The sequence below is a fragment of the Narcine bancroftii genome, chromosome 3 (assembly GCF_036971445.1).
Source record: "Narcine bancroftii isolate sNarBan1 chromosome 3, sNarBan1.hap1, whole genome shotgun sequence".
In the NCBI taxonomy this organism is placed as follows: Eukaryota; Metazoa; Chordata; class Chondrichthyes; order Torpediniformes; family Narcinidae; genus Narcine; species Narcine bancroftii.
Genome location: NC_091471.1, coordinates 327,777,882 through 327,792,945, shown reverse-complemented (window position 1 = coordinate 327,792,945; position 15,064 = coordinate 327,777,882). Strand labels below are relative to the sequence as shown.

Sequence of the window (15,064 nt, the reverse complement as noted above, 5' to 3'; positions counted from 1 at the left end):
CAAATGAGAAATAAAATATTCAATAAATAATATTTCTCTATAGAGGATTTGTCAAATGTTGCTAGTGTGCTGTCGAATAGTAAAATCTGAGGGCTATTGAGAATGTGGGAGAATAACATGATTCCTGAAACAATCAAATGGGTGACTGATTGTAGGCATGAACTCTAGCAGGGTTATTTGCCATGCCCTTTTTCCATTGGTACAGATATCATTTGATTTACACACTTTTCAAGTTTTATGCCTAATGAGCTTGTATCCAGGTGCAGGACCATTTTTAACCAGGAATATATTTATCACTGTGACATGAAACTATTGGAAGATCGTTTTATCCTGAGATTAAAGTTCATAATACTTACTCAGGCCTGTGTGTGGGAGGGCGGGGTTTGCGGGCGATCGGGTTGGACAATGACAGTGCGAGGGCATTGACTCTCGCTGCAGGGCGGCATCTCGGCGGATCAGAGGCCCCGTCACCGTGAGTGAAACTCAGCAGGTCGGCCTGCGGCAGGGAGGGGGTAACGGTCCTGGCGAGGTCAGGCCCCCCCTGAGTTTCTGCCGGACCCCCCTTGACCTGCTGAGTTTCTCCCGGACCCCCCTTGACCTGCTGAGTTTCTGCCGGACCCCCCTTGACCTGCTGAGTTTCTGCCGGACCCCCCTTGACCTGCTGAGTTTCTCCCGGACCCCCCTTGACCTACTGAGTTTCTCTCAGACGCCCCTTTGACCTGCTGAGTTTCTCCCGGATCCCCCTTTGACCTGCTGAGTTTCTCCCGGACCCCCTTTGACCTGCTGAGTTTCTCCCTTCTGGTGTTTTTACGAGAACCACAGACTTTCGCTCATTCATTGATGAGGGGGATCAAGGGCCAAACATTGTCAGGTACCTCTCTGCTGGATAAAGGATACGGTTTAACCTGCAGAGTTTCTCCAGTTTTGGGTTTTCACGAGGTAGAGTCAAAGGGCCGAAGGGCCTGTTTCTGATCTGTAATGTTTTACGGACCCTGCTCTTCTTTCCGTGCCGGTATCCCAGGACCTTTCCAGGGCAGTCTCCGCGCTCAGGACCGCGCTGGGATCCCAGTCAGCGGTGGAGGAGCAGGTGAGTGCGGCTAATCCCGATCCAGCCCACGCCACTCCCAAGATTGGCGGGGGGGGTTCCACCCTACCTGCCCGACCAGCCTCGCTCTCCACGTGTACTCCGGGCACCCACCGCTGGTCCGGTGGGAAGGTGCAGGGCAGCCGGCGGCCGGCACCCCCATCGCCCGGCGGGGAGCCCCAATCTTCCCTCCGGCACCCCGACTCCATCTGCAGCTCCAAGAAATGCTGTGCCACTGGGGTTCCGGGCGCTGGGAAGCGGCCTTGGCTTCCCCTGACACCAGCCAGGCCGCGCTGCGGTGGGGGGGTGGGCGGGGGAACACGACAGCGTGTTTATAAGACCACCCACCACTACTTTTCAAGGACCAGGATTTTTCTCTCTCTCTCTCTCACCCTGGGACACAGCGGTTACTGTGCATGCGCTATACTGGCGCGGCGGCCAGCGGGCCACCTCTAATACATTTTTGATATGATCTTGCAGGCCAAATATAATTATATCGCGGGCCAGGGTTTGACATGTGTGTACTAGATTATGAAAGGCATCGATAGAGTGAGCAGCCAGCACCCGTTTCCCAGGACAGGAGAGGCAAACACCAGAGGACACATACAAGGTGAGGGGAGAAGTCTGGGATAAGCTTATTTTGTACAGAATGAGTGGTAGGTGCCACGCAAGAAAAATACGGGTTATGGTGTAAGGGAGGGAAAATTTAGATTGTTTAGTAGGTTTATAAAGGTTGGCACCACATTGTGGGCCAAAGGGCCAGGACAATGCTGGAATGATCCATGTTCTTTTATGCTGAAGCTAATGGCATTACAGGCAGTCTCTGGGTTACGAACAACTCGTACTTACAAATGGGCTGTTCCCCAATTCGCTTGTGTGGATAAATGTTACCTCACGAATGCTAAATAAGGACCATTAGACCATTAGTTCTGCCTCATGTACAAATTCAGCTTATGGACAGACCCAGTTACCGGAACTCGTTCGCAACCTGGAGACTGCCTGTATGATCTTTACATCCAATTATTCCCGTACACACACTTCCATGACCTGTCTTGCTCTCTAAAATGAGATTCAGTATCACCCTTTCTAGCTGGAACCTACAATATTGGTTTAGGAAACTTTCCTCAACACATTTGACAAACTCAAACCATCTTACAGTGTTCTCATGTCCTCATGTTTCTTGCAACTGTCTACTATCTCCCTACAAATTTGATCCTCCAATTCCCATCGATTATTGGGAGGTCTATTATACAATTCCATTAATGTAATCATTCTATTCTCATTCCTCAGTTCCACCCACATAGCTTCAGTAGACAAGTCAAGTTTATTATCATCCGATTGTACAAGTCCAACCAGACGAAACAGCGTTCTCCGGTCCTCAGTTCAAAGCACGCAGACACGCACCTAGACATAACGCACATACATACAGAGAAACAATACATAGGCAAGACAAGTATTCATAGATACAAATAAATAATTATTGTTTCATGAATACAAGTCTCAGATGGTTAGTGTGAGCAGTTCCTTTGGTTGTTCAGCATCCTCACAGCCGTGGGAATTCTCATACCCTCTAATCTGTCCTGTCTGAGCACTGCGTTGACATTTTCCCCTTCTAGCAAAGGCACCCCTGCCCCTTTTATCCCTCCCACTCCATCACACCTGAAACAGAAACCCAGAACATTGAACTTCCAGTCCTGCAGCCAAGTCTCACTGATGGCTCGATCCCATAATTCCACTTGCTGAGCCATGCTCTAAAACCTCCACCTTTCCTATGATACCCCTTGCACTGAAGTAGACGGAACACAGACCATTATTCCCACCATGCTCAACCTTTCTATTTATGTCTGCAGGCTTCACGTCTTCTGTCACCACCACTCTGCTATCTCCATGGGTTCCCATGTCCCTTCAACTCTCATTTAAACCAGTTTTTTAAAAAACTTTATCCTCTCTCTGGCCCATTTTCCACTGGCACCCTGTTCCAGGAATTTACTGGGACAGGGTCCATGGAAAAGGAACACTGTCCGAGTGCTGGCGTCAAATGACATCATTTCACATCGGGGATTAATCATCTCTATCCCTACTCATACCCCCAGCGTATGGTGACACCAGCGTGCTGATAAAACCAGTGGAAAAGGGATGGCAGAAAGTCACCCATTTCCAGTTGAAGGGAGAACACTCCAATCCCCAGGGATGAGTGTGTTCAGTGGAAACGGCACAAAGGGCTTCCTATCCCAGGATAATGCACGGCTAATTAACTGGGATGCCAGCGGGAAAGGGGCTTATTATTCTGGAGAATTCAATAACCTGTCCTGCGTACTTCACCATCACATCAACCTTCTGCAGGAGCTCTATCAAGAGCGTCCTGACCAGCTGCATCATGGTGCGGTACGGTTGCTGCAGAGAGGTGGATCGGAGGTCAATCCAGAGGACCATAAGAGTGGCAGAGAGGATTAATGGAGTCCCCTTCTCATCCTCCTCCCCCACATCGATGCGATCTATCGGGATTGTTGGCTGAAGAGGGGGGCACAAAATTATTAAGGACCTCCTTCCACCCCACACACACAGCATCTTTCAGCTGCTCCCTTCGGGGAAGAAATACAGTAAAATCAGAGCCAGCACGACCAGGCTGAGGAGCAGCTTCTTTCCACGGGCAGTGAGAATGCTGATCGACCAAAGGAACGGCTCACACTGACCCTCGATGAATCTTATATGTACAAAACAATATTTATTTGTATAGATGAAATACTTGTCCTGCATATGAATAGATTGACTGTATGTGTGTTTTGCCTGGTTGTGTGTTGGTGTGTTTTGCACAGCAGACCCGAGAACGCTGTTTTGAAAGGTTGTACTTATGCAATCGCATGCCACACACGCCACCCTCTTTTCAATCTTCTTCAGCATGATGCTGAAACAAGCCATGAAAGACTTCAACAATGAAGACGCTGTTTACATCTGGTACCGCACGGATGGCAGTCTCTTAAATCTGAGGCGCCTGCAAGTTCACACCAAGACACAAGAGCAACTTGTCCGTGAACTACTCTTTGCAGACGATGACGCTTTAGTTGCCCATTCAGAGCCAGCTCTTCAGCGCTTGACGTCCTGCTTTGCGGAAACTGCCAAAATGTTTGGCCTGGAAGTCAGCCTGAAGAAAACTGAGGTCCTCCATCAGCAAGCTCCCCACCATGACTACCTGCCCCCCCCACATCTCCATCGGGCACACAAAACTTAAAACGGTCAACCAGTTTACCTATCTCGGCTGCACCATTTCATCGGATGCAAGGATCGACAAAGAGATAGACAACAGACTCTGGAAAAACGACCAACTGAAAAACCTCACAAAGATTAGCGTATACAGAGCCGTTGTCATACCCACACTCCTGTTCGGCTCCGAATCATGGGTCCTCTACTGGCATCACCTACGGCTCCTAGAACGCTTCCACCAGTGTTGTCTCCGCTCTATTCTCAACATTCATTGGAGCGACTTCATTACCAACATCGAAGTACTCGAGATGGCAGAGGCCGACAGCATCGAATCCACGCTGCTGAAGATCCAACTGCGCTGGGTAGGTCACGTCTCCAGAATGGAGGACCATCGCCTTCCCAAGATCGTGTTATATGGCGAGCTCTCCACTGGCCACCGTGACAGAGGTGCACCAAAGAAGAGGTACAAGGACTGCCTAAAGAAATCTCTTGGTGCCTGCCACATTGACCACCGCCAGTGGGCTGATATCGCCTCAAACCGTGCATCTTGGCGCCTCACAGTTCGGCGGGCAGCAACCTCCTTTGAAGAAGACCGCAGAGCCCACCTCACTGACAAAAGACAAAGGAGGAAAAACCCAACACTCAACCCCAACCAACCAATTTTCCCTTGCAACCGCTGCAACCGTGTCTGCCTGTCCCGCATCGGACTTGTCAGCCACAAACGAGCCTGCAGCTGACGTGGACATTACCCCTCCATAAATCTTCGTCCGCAAAGCCAAGCCAAAGAAAGACTTATGCAATCAGACAATAACAAACTTGATTCAACTCCTATAAGGGATCCAATTTCCAATCTGTTGAACCACCCACCCACCCCCACCCCCCCCACCACCGGGTTAAAAGCCCTAACTGCTTATGTGATTCTCTAGGACCCTGCTCCCAGCACAGTTCAAGTGAAGCCTGTCCCATTGGAGCAGCTCCCCTCTTCGCCAACACTGGTGACCGTGCCCCACGACCTCAAACCCACTTCTCCCTTCAAGCCATGCATTAAACTCCCTAATCTAATCAATCTTGTGCCAATTTGCTCATGGCTGCTCAGGAAGCAATCCAGAGATGATTACCTCTTTGGTTCTGTTTTTTAATTTAGTCCCAGGCTGTTTAAATTATTTCAGTGGAACCTCTTTCCCAGTTCTACCCATGTTGTCAGCACATGTTGTGGAGAGGGAGAGCAAATTTAAGTTTTACCCAACACACTAAAGGCATCAGTAAGAGAGCACGTCAGCAACTCTACTTCCTCAGGAGTTTGCGGAGGTTTTGTACGACACCAGAAACCCCGGCAAATTTCTAGAGGTGTGGTGGAAAGTGCGCTGACCGGCTGCATCATGGTCTGGTATGGGGACACCAATGTCCCTGAGCATAATGGCCTCCAAAAGGTAGTGGGCACAGCCCAGGACATCACAGGCAAAACACTCCCCACTATTGAGTAAAGAGAATGCTGCAGGTGGAGAACAGCAGCAATGATCAAAGACCCTCACCACCCAGCAAACGCTCTGTTTTCGCCGCTGCCGTCAGAAGAGGTCTAGGTGCCACAAGAACTCGCACCATCAGATTCAGGAACAGCTGCTACCCCTCCACCATCAGACTCCTGAACAACAAACTCAATCAAGGATTCATTCAAGGACTCTTACTTGGGCACTTTATTTTCTTTTTGTTCTCTCTGTATTACAGTTTGTTTACATTTGTCATCTCTTTACAGTTCTTTGGTTGTTTACACTGTTTACAGTCAATTTTTTTCACTACCAATTAATGGTAATTCTGCCGCGCCCGCAGGAAAAAGAAATCTCAGTGTTGTATGTACTCTTGACAATAAATGTGAAATCTAAATCTGACCCACGTGGACCACGACAACTGGATCTTACCCCCCTCCCTCTCCCCCTTCCTCTGTGGGTCATGTGAGATGTCCCAACTCCAGGCACCACCTCCGGGACTCTGGATCCTCCCTATAGAGAGGAGTGTCCACACCCCTGACAATGGTATTCCCTATTACCACCGCGTTTCTCTCCTCTCCCCCATCTTGAGCACCGCCCTAAACCATGGGGCACCGCAGTTTGCTTGTCCATCCTGCAGCCCCACAAGGTGCGATACTCTCCAACCCAATGAACGAGCTCAAGGGCCGAGGTGCCTCCAGCGCAGCTGCTTGGATCCTCCAACCTGCCTCACCAGCTGCCCCGCCCTCGCCCCTGACCACAGGTCAAATTTAAAGCAGTCAATTACCCCTTTCACACAGACAATTAAAACTGGGTATTATCCACCTTTCGAACAATCACCTAGCTGTGTGAACACATTGAAGGTGGATTGGGGGAAGGGGGGGTCTGAACTTACCTGGCTTTAATCCACCAAGGTAGGTAGCATCGAGGTGAAGCGGGGTTGTACTGTACTACACATCCCGCCTCCTTTGCTTCAGGAAGCCGGCTTGCTGTGTAAAAGGACTCACCAGCCCAGCTTTTCTACTGTTCTGTGTGAACAAGCGAGCTGGGTTCCGGACGGAGATGGGTCGCGTACACGGCAATAATGCGGCCTTTCAATGTAAAAAGGGCTAATGTTAAGGGTGCGACTGTCTCTTGATACACAATCCAGGAATTGTGGAAGTGTCAAGCAGGGCTGGATAAGAGAGATGCAGTGGGTGTTGTGCACTTGGATTTTCAGAAGGCATTTGACATTAACAAGATCCCATGGTATAACAGGAAACATACTAGCATGGGTAGAACATTGGCTGTTTGGCAGGAAGCAGAGATCCTAGAGTCCAAGGATCATATTCTGATTGGCTGCCATATGCTAGGGGGTTGGTGTAAAAGCTGCTTCCTTTCATATTGTATACTAGCAGGGTACCCGGCTGGCCCGGGAAATAAAACACTGTTATTCACTACATGATGGAAACAAAAACCCCAAAATACCATGGTAATTCTGCATAAATATATTTTTTCCTTGTCTTGCTGCCTGCTCCTTGTTTGTCTGGAGACCTGAGCACGGAGACAGGCCCGGTGTTGCTGTTCTGTTTCCCGCTGCCTGCTCCTTGTTTGTCTGGAGGCCTGAGCACGGAGGTGGGCCTGGTGTTGCTGTTCTGTTTCCCCTTGCCTATGTAGAGGTCTGAGCCCTGAGACGGGCATATCGTTGCTGTTCTGCTTCTCACTGTCTGTTCGTTGCATGTCTGGAACCGTCAACAGCGAGGTCAGACTGCTGTTCCCCCGCTGTCTCCTGCTTTCTCCTTTGTCTAACTCTACAGGCTTGTGAAGAGATTCTGCCAATGTTGCTTCACTTTTTTCGGGCCCAGATTTAACTGGGTTTGGTTTTTGAATGTACATTGATGCGCAGCACCGTAACTAATTGAAGTGTGCCTCGTGCAAGTTCAATTTATTTTTTGATTTTTGAACGTCATATGACCTTAAAGGTTAAATTCAATGTGATCATCATATTCAGCATCAAATGTTACCACAATTATAATAAACAGTAATGCAAGTCAGTGCTAATAAATACTTGTATAATAATGCCAGTCAGTGCAAGCTGGTCAAAAAACACTTTTTAACTTCATACGATCTTCAAGGTTAAATTCAATGTGGACATGACATTCAGCATCAAATGTTACCCCTACTGAACCACCCTGGACATTTCTAGAGTGCTCCAGATTGATTTGCATGGAGAACAGACAAACATACATGCACCAATATATATTAGAACAGCTTTGTGGCCAAGTTTGCAGACGCGACAAAGGTAGGTGGAGGAGCAGGTCATGTCGAGGAAACACGGAGGCTGCAGAAGGTCAGAGAAGTGGCAAATGAAATACAATGTTGGAAAGTGTACAGTCATGCCAGAAGGTAGAAAAAACTAAACGAGCAGACTTTTTATTTTACATGGGGATAAAACTGAAAATTCCCAGAGGACCTGGGAGTCCTCGTGCAGGACAGCCTGAAGGTCAATCTGAAGGTTGAGTCAGTTGGTGAAGAAGGCAAATGCAATGTTGGTGTTCATTTCAAGAGGAATAGAAGAAAAGGGATGTGACTTTGAGGCTTTATCGGGCACTGGTGAGCCCTCATTTGGGAGTATTGTGAGTAGTTTTGGGATCCTCATGGAAGAAAGGTTGTGCTGGCTTTGGAGAGGGTTCAGGTTCACAAGGATGGTTCTGGGAATGACTCACTAAAGTAAAAGATAAAATTCGGCTCTGAATGGATCAGTAATACATCATTCCAAAAAGAGCAATTAAAGGGCAAGGTTCCAATTTTAAAATCAAAATCACGGATAGTGTTTGAAAAACATCCTTCCAAAATTTTACTAAGCTTGGGCAGGCCCAGAACATATGAACTCAAGAGCTATCACCTGTTTTTCATTAATCACATGAAGGATTTATATCTGATTTTAAAAACGGGACAGTTTAACTTTAGACATATGTGCTCGGCTTTAAATTGCAGCAGACAAGGCTGGTGCACAAAGAGATGTTGTTTTAATCAGTTTAAAATTCCCAAACCTCATTGAACAGTTCAAATCCTGCTCCCAGGAGTTCTTGATTTTAATTAACAGGGCCTGTCTTAAATCAGCCAATTTGTCATAAATAAGAGATATTAAGTCTTAATAAGGAGGTTTAGTCCACAAAAAATGTATCAAGAACATTCGCCTTGGAGATTACGGGAAAATCAGAAATCTGAGATCGAACAAAATGTCTTAATTTTTCAATATCTAAGAAAATGAATGTTAGGCAAGTTCAATTTTATCACCAATTGTTCAAAAGATGCAAAACTGTTACCAATAAAAAGATCTTTAAAACATTTAATACCCAACCAGTGCCAGCCATTAAAAGCAGTCTTGCAAAGAAGGTTGAAAAAGGCCTGACAAAAGATAAACTCTGAAATCCAAAAACCTTCTAAATTGTGGGCATATTCTCAAACTGTGTTTAATTATCAGATTATCAGCTCATTTATATAGAGAAGAGGGTAAAGAGGATCCTAGAATTGCCAACATGGAAGTCTTCTTAGCCAAATTTAGATCCATTTACTTAATCTTTTATTGATTAAATTGATTTGTTTATATCTTTTATATGGCAAGGAAAACACCCCCACTTAAATAAAGATCATCTTCAGTCAGCCAAAAGGTACAGTGGTTTGGCATTTCATAATTTTTGATTTTATATTGGGCTGTCAATACTCCTAACTTGATTCTTTTGCTACAATTTGATAATTGAGTTAACAGCAAAATTTTGCTAAGAATACTTCCATGATGAAAGAGTTATCGCAAGAGGAAAATTGGACAGTTCTTGGCCTGTATTCGTTAGAATTTAGGAGAATAAAGGGGGATCTCATTGAAACTTTTTGAATGTTGAAAGGCGTGGACAGAGTAGACGTAGAAAGGTTGTTTCCCCATAGTGGGAGAGTCCAGGACTAGAGGGCACAACTTCAGGATCAAAGGGCATCCACTTAGAACAGAGATGTGGAGGAATCTCTTCAGCTGGAGGGCAGTGAATCTGTGGAATTTGTTTCCACAGGCGGTTGTGGAGGTCGGGTCATAGTGTGTTTTTAAGGCAGAGATTGATTAGCCAGGGCATCAAAGGTTATGGGGAGAAGGCCGAGCAGTGGGGCTGAGTGGGAGATGGATCAGCTGGCTCATGATTGTATGGTTGGACACACTCAATGGGCTATTTCTGCTCCCAAGTCATGGTCTTAAGATAACTCTCCCCCTTCGTCAAGCAGCCAATACTATCTGCAGACGTGGTCACCTGGAACCAACAGCTCCACCAGCCTTGCATCTGGCCCGCATACTTATTTTATTTTTATTTAATTTGTGGTAATGGCTTTGTTCCTGGTTCACAAACCGCCCACGATCGCCGACTCATCAACGTCACCACTGCACCCACGACCCAAGGAGACAACCTACCTTTCCAATGTTCCATGTCTTGATCTGCTGTAGTTCTGTCAGGAGCTGTTCATCATTGCAGGCTTTCAGCTTATCAATAAGAGCTCGGCAGTCAGCAGGCTGGAACAGATGGGAGAAAACATCACCTTAGCTTTGTCGAAGCTCAATGAAGTGCACCCCTATTCAATGAAACCAGCATTGATCACTGTTCACATCTCCCGCGATCCTATGTGACACACAAAGGTGCTGGAGAAACTCAGCAAGTAACGCAGCAGCCACAGGATGAGTAACCAACGTTTCGGGCCTGGGTCAGATACAAGTAAACATAGGCAGGCGCCCAAATAAAATGGTGACAGGAGGGGGTGGTGGTGTAGGGAGAGAGAAGGGGATGGGAGCTCCAAGCAGAAACAGCCAGGCACTCAAATATAAGGGTGATGGGCGCGGGGTGAGGAGAAGAAGGGATGGGAGGAGCACGGGTCACAGGTGGGAGGGTACAAGAGAAAATAGCTGAAAAGTAGTAAAGGGTAGCTCTCTGATAGAGAGAGGGAAAAGGCCAGTAAGCTGGATGGAAGAAGACAGAGAGATAGGGAACAAGAGACTCGAGGGAAGACGCCAGTTGTGTATCCGTAGGAGTTGTCTTCTACATCTAGTATTCCCGTTATGGCCTTCTCTACATCGGAGAAACTGGGTGCAGACTGGGAGATCCCTTTGCTCTGCCCGCATCAGTGACAGGGATCTCCCAGTGACCGACTATTTCAATTCCATGCCCCTCTCCCATGCTCAGGTGTCCGTCCATGGTCTCATGTACTATCCCACCAAGACCACCGGTACATTGGAGGAATAACACTTGATTTTTCCATCTGGGCTCTCTCCAATAGGATGGCAATGACATCGACCTCAGCTTTCTGCTAGCCCACTCCCCATCCTCCCTCCCTTCCCTATCCCCTCTGTCTCCTTTCCTCCAGCTCTCCATCCCCTTCTCAGAGCCATCCTTTCTCCCTCATCCACTGATTACCTCCTGTCTGTGGAACCATGCTGCTCCCCCCACCATTTTGTTCAGGCGCCTGCCGACATTTTGTTCATACTTGATGAAGGCGTCAAGCCCAAAACACTCATTCTGTATCTTTCTCTTTGCTCTATAAAGGATACTGTTTGACCTGCTGAGTTTCCCACTGTTGTGTTTTAACTTCAGTCATGGTATCTGCAGACTTTCATGTTTGATTCAGGCGGGAGGGGGTGGTTGACGGAAGTTGGAGGTTAATGTTAATGCCTTCTGGTTGGAGGGTGCCCAGACAGAATACAAGGTGTTCACCCAATTTGCGGGTTGCCTCAGTTTGGCAGTGCATGAGGCCGCCGACAGACAGTTTGTGCAAACCCACATTGGGTGATCTCAGTCTTCCTGCATGTACATTGTTCCTGCTTTTCTTTCAAAAACTATTGAAAACCTCTGCCAGTGGACCGTGGAGAGCACTCTGGTCAGAGGCTATGGTACAGAGGCGCTAATGCTCAGGACAAGAATAAATTCCAGAAGGTTGTTAACTCGGCATGCGACATCACAGGTACCAGACTTCACTTCATCGACATGAGGTGGTGTCTTAAAAAAAGTAGCCTCTCGACCCCCCCCCCCCCCCCCTATTCCCCAGGCCATACCCTCTTCACTCTGCTCCCATCAGGGAAAAGGTACAAGAGCCTGAAGACGAGGACTCAGCAGCACAAGGACAGCTTCTTCTCTTCCACCAATAGACCCCTGAATGATCAATGAACCATAGACACCACCTCTGACATTTTCTTGCACTATTTTTATTTATTGTGTAAAGTGTTTATAGAAATGTTTGCTCTGTGATGCTGCCGCAAGACAACAAATTTTGTGACAAGTTCATGTCAATAAATTCTGGTTCATAAAACTAATCTCAATGGCATTTAACAGGGATATTAAGTCCAAAGCCCCAAGTCCAAAGCCCCAAGTCCAAAGCCCCAAGTCCAAAGCCCCAAGTCCAAAGCCCCAAGTCCAAAGCCCCAAGCCCCAAGCCCCAAGCCCCAAGCCCCAAGCCCCAAGCCCCAAGCCCCAAGTCCCAAGCCCCAAGTCCCAAGCCCCAAGTCCCAAGCCCCAAGTCCAAAGCCCCAAGTCCAAAGCCCCAAGTCCAAAGCCCCAAGTCCAAAGCCCCAAGTCCAAAGCCCCGTCCAAAGCCCCAAGTCCAAAGCCCCAAGTCCAAAGCCCCAAGTCCAAAGCCCCAAGTCCAAAGCCCCAAGTCCAAAGCCCCAAGTCCAAAGCCCCAAGTCCAAAGCCCCAAGTCCAAAGCCCCAAGCCCAAAGCCCCAAGTCCAAAGCCCGCTGTGCAGCTCAGACGGCAAAGTCCTCCTCAGTGACAAGATCTCCATCCTCAACCGATGGCCAGAACACTTCCAATCTCTTTTCAGTCCCAACCGCTCAGTCAAAGAATCCGCCCTGCTCCAGCTCCCTCAACAGCCCTTGAGGCTAGAGCTGGATAATGTCCTCACCCGGGAAGAGACATATAAGGCAATTGAACAACTGAAAAGTGGCAAAGCAGCAGGTATGGATGGAATCCCCTCCCCCACCAAAGGTCTGGAAGGCTGATGGCAAAACTCTGCATGCCAAACTGCATGAGTTTTTCATGCTCTGCTGGGACCAAGGAAAGCTGCCTCAGGACCTTCGTGATGCCATCATCATCACCCTGTACAAAAACAAAGACGAAAAATCAGACTGCTCAAACTACAGGGGAATCACGCTGCTCTCCATTGCAGGCAAAATCTTCGCTAGGATTCTCCTAAATAGAATAATACCTAGTGTGGCCAAAAACGTTCTCCCAGAATCACAGTGCGGCTTTCGCGCAAACAGAGGAACTACTGACATGGTCTTTGCCCTCAGAGAGCTCCAAGAAAAGTGCAGAGAACAAAACAAAGGACTCTACATCACCTTTGTTGACCTCACCAAAGCCTTCGACACCGTGAGTAGGAAAGGGCTTTGGCAAATACTAGAGCGTCTCGGATGTCCCCCAAAGTTCCTCAACATGGTATCCAACTGCACGAAAATCAACAAGGTCGGGTCAGATACAGCAATGAGCTCTCTGAACCCTTCTCCATTAACAATGGCGTGAAGCAAGGCTGCGTTCTCGCACCAACCCTCTTTTCAATCTTCTTCAGCATGATGCTGAAACAAGCCATGAAAGACCTCAAAAATGAAGACGCTGTTTACATCCGGTTCCGCACGGATGGCAGTCTCTTCAATCTGAGGCGCCTGCAAGCTCACACCAAGACACAAGAGCAACTCGTCCGTGAACTACTCTTTGCAGACGATGCCGCTTTAGTTGCCCATTCAGAGCCAGCTCTTCAGCGCTTGACGTCCTGTTTTGCGGAAACTGCCAAAATGTTTGGCCTGAAAGTCAGCCTGAAGAAAACTGAGGTCCTCCATCAGCCAGCTCCCCACCATGACTACCAGCCCCCCCACATCTCCATCGGGCACACAAAACTCAAACGGTCAACCAGTTTACCTATCTCGGCTGCACCATTTCATCGGATGCAAGCATCGACAACGAGATAGACAACAGACTCGCCAAGGCAAATAGCGCCTTTGGAAGACTACACAAAAGAGTCTGGATAAACAACCAACTGAAAAATCTCACAAAGATTAGCGTGTACAGAGCCGTTGTCATACCCACGCTCCTGTTCGGCTCTACTGGCATCACCTACGGCTCCTAGAACGCTTCCACCAGCATTGTCTCCGCTCCATCCTCAACATTCATTGGAGCGACTTCATTACCAACATCGAAGTACTCGAGATGGCAGAGGCCGACAGCATCGAATCCACGCTGCTGAAGATCCAACTGCGCTGGGTCAATCACGTCTCCAGAATGGAGGACCATCGCCTTCCCAAGATCGTGTTATATGGCGAGCTCTCCACTGGCCACCGAGACAGAGGTGCACCAAAGAAGAGGTATAAGGACTGCCTAAAGAAATCTCTTGGTGCCTGCCACATTGACCACTGCCAGTGGCTGATACGCCCTCAAACCGTGGCGCCTCACAGTTCGGCGGGCAACAACCTCCTTTGAAGAAGACCGCAGAGCCCACCTCACTGACAAAAGACAAAGGAGGAAAAACCCAACACCCAACCCCAACCAACCAATTTTCCCTTGCAACCGCTACAACCGTGTCTGCCTGTCCCGCATCGGACTTGTCAGCCACAAACGAGCCTGCAGCTGACGTGGACATTGCCCCTCCATAAATCTTCGTCCGCGAAGCCAAGCCAAAGAGACAAGCACCAACTGAGGTGTACCTGGACCCAAGAGACTAGAATTTGAATTGGCAACAGTATATGCACTCAATGGACAAGTGCACAGATTAGTTTCACCTGAGCATTAAATTTTCCAATTCCAGGTGATCTCCATCTCAATCTAGTTTCATTGTTGGCTCCAAGAGCCAACAATCATTCTCAAAATGCTAACCCTTTCATTTCTGGTATCATTCTAGTGTTTCTACCCCAATATCTCTCCAACTCCAGCACATCTTTTCTCAAATACGGTGCCCAGAACTGAACTCCACGTGAAGTCTACCCAGTGTTTTATAAAGTCTCCCCATTACATCCCTTCTCTTGTATGCTGTCCCGCTAGAAATGAATATTGACATTACATTCGCCTTCTTCATCAATGAATCAACCTGGAGGTCAACCTTCAGGATATCCTGCTCGAGGACTCCCAAGCCCCTTTGCACATCAGAATTTTCTCCCCATCTAAATAAGAGTCGGCCCATCAATCACTTCGACCAAAGTACACGACCGTCCACTTCCCAATAGTGCATTTCATCTGCCTCCTCTTTGCCCACTCTCTGAATCTCTCCAAGTCTCTCTGCAGCCTTTCCGTGTCCTCAGCAC

At 48.0% G+C, this 15,064-nt stretch overlaps 1 protein-coding gene across 10 annotated transcripts in view; it reads right to left on the bottom strand.

Annotated features, from left to right (window-relative positions):
• huwe1 (HECT, UBA and WWE domain containing E3 ubiquitin protein ligase 1) overlaps window positions 1-15,064 on the bottom strand; it is a 283,531-nt gene that overhangs the window by 214,213 nt on the left and 54,254 nt on the right. For all 10 annotated transcript variants that reach the window (XM_069929120.1, XM_069929126.1, XM_069929127.1 and 7 more), the window contains one exon: window positions 10,202-10,300. In XM_069929120.1, the coding sequence (XP_069785221.1) occupies window positions 10,202-10,300 (99 nt within the window). The remainder of the gene's footprint in view (window positions 1-10,201; window positions 10,301-15,064) is intronic.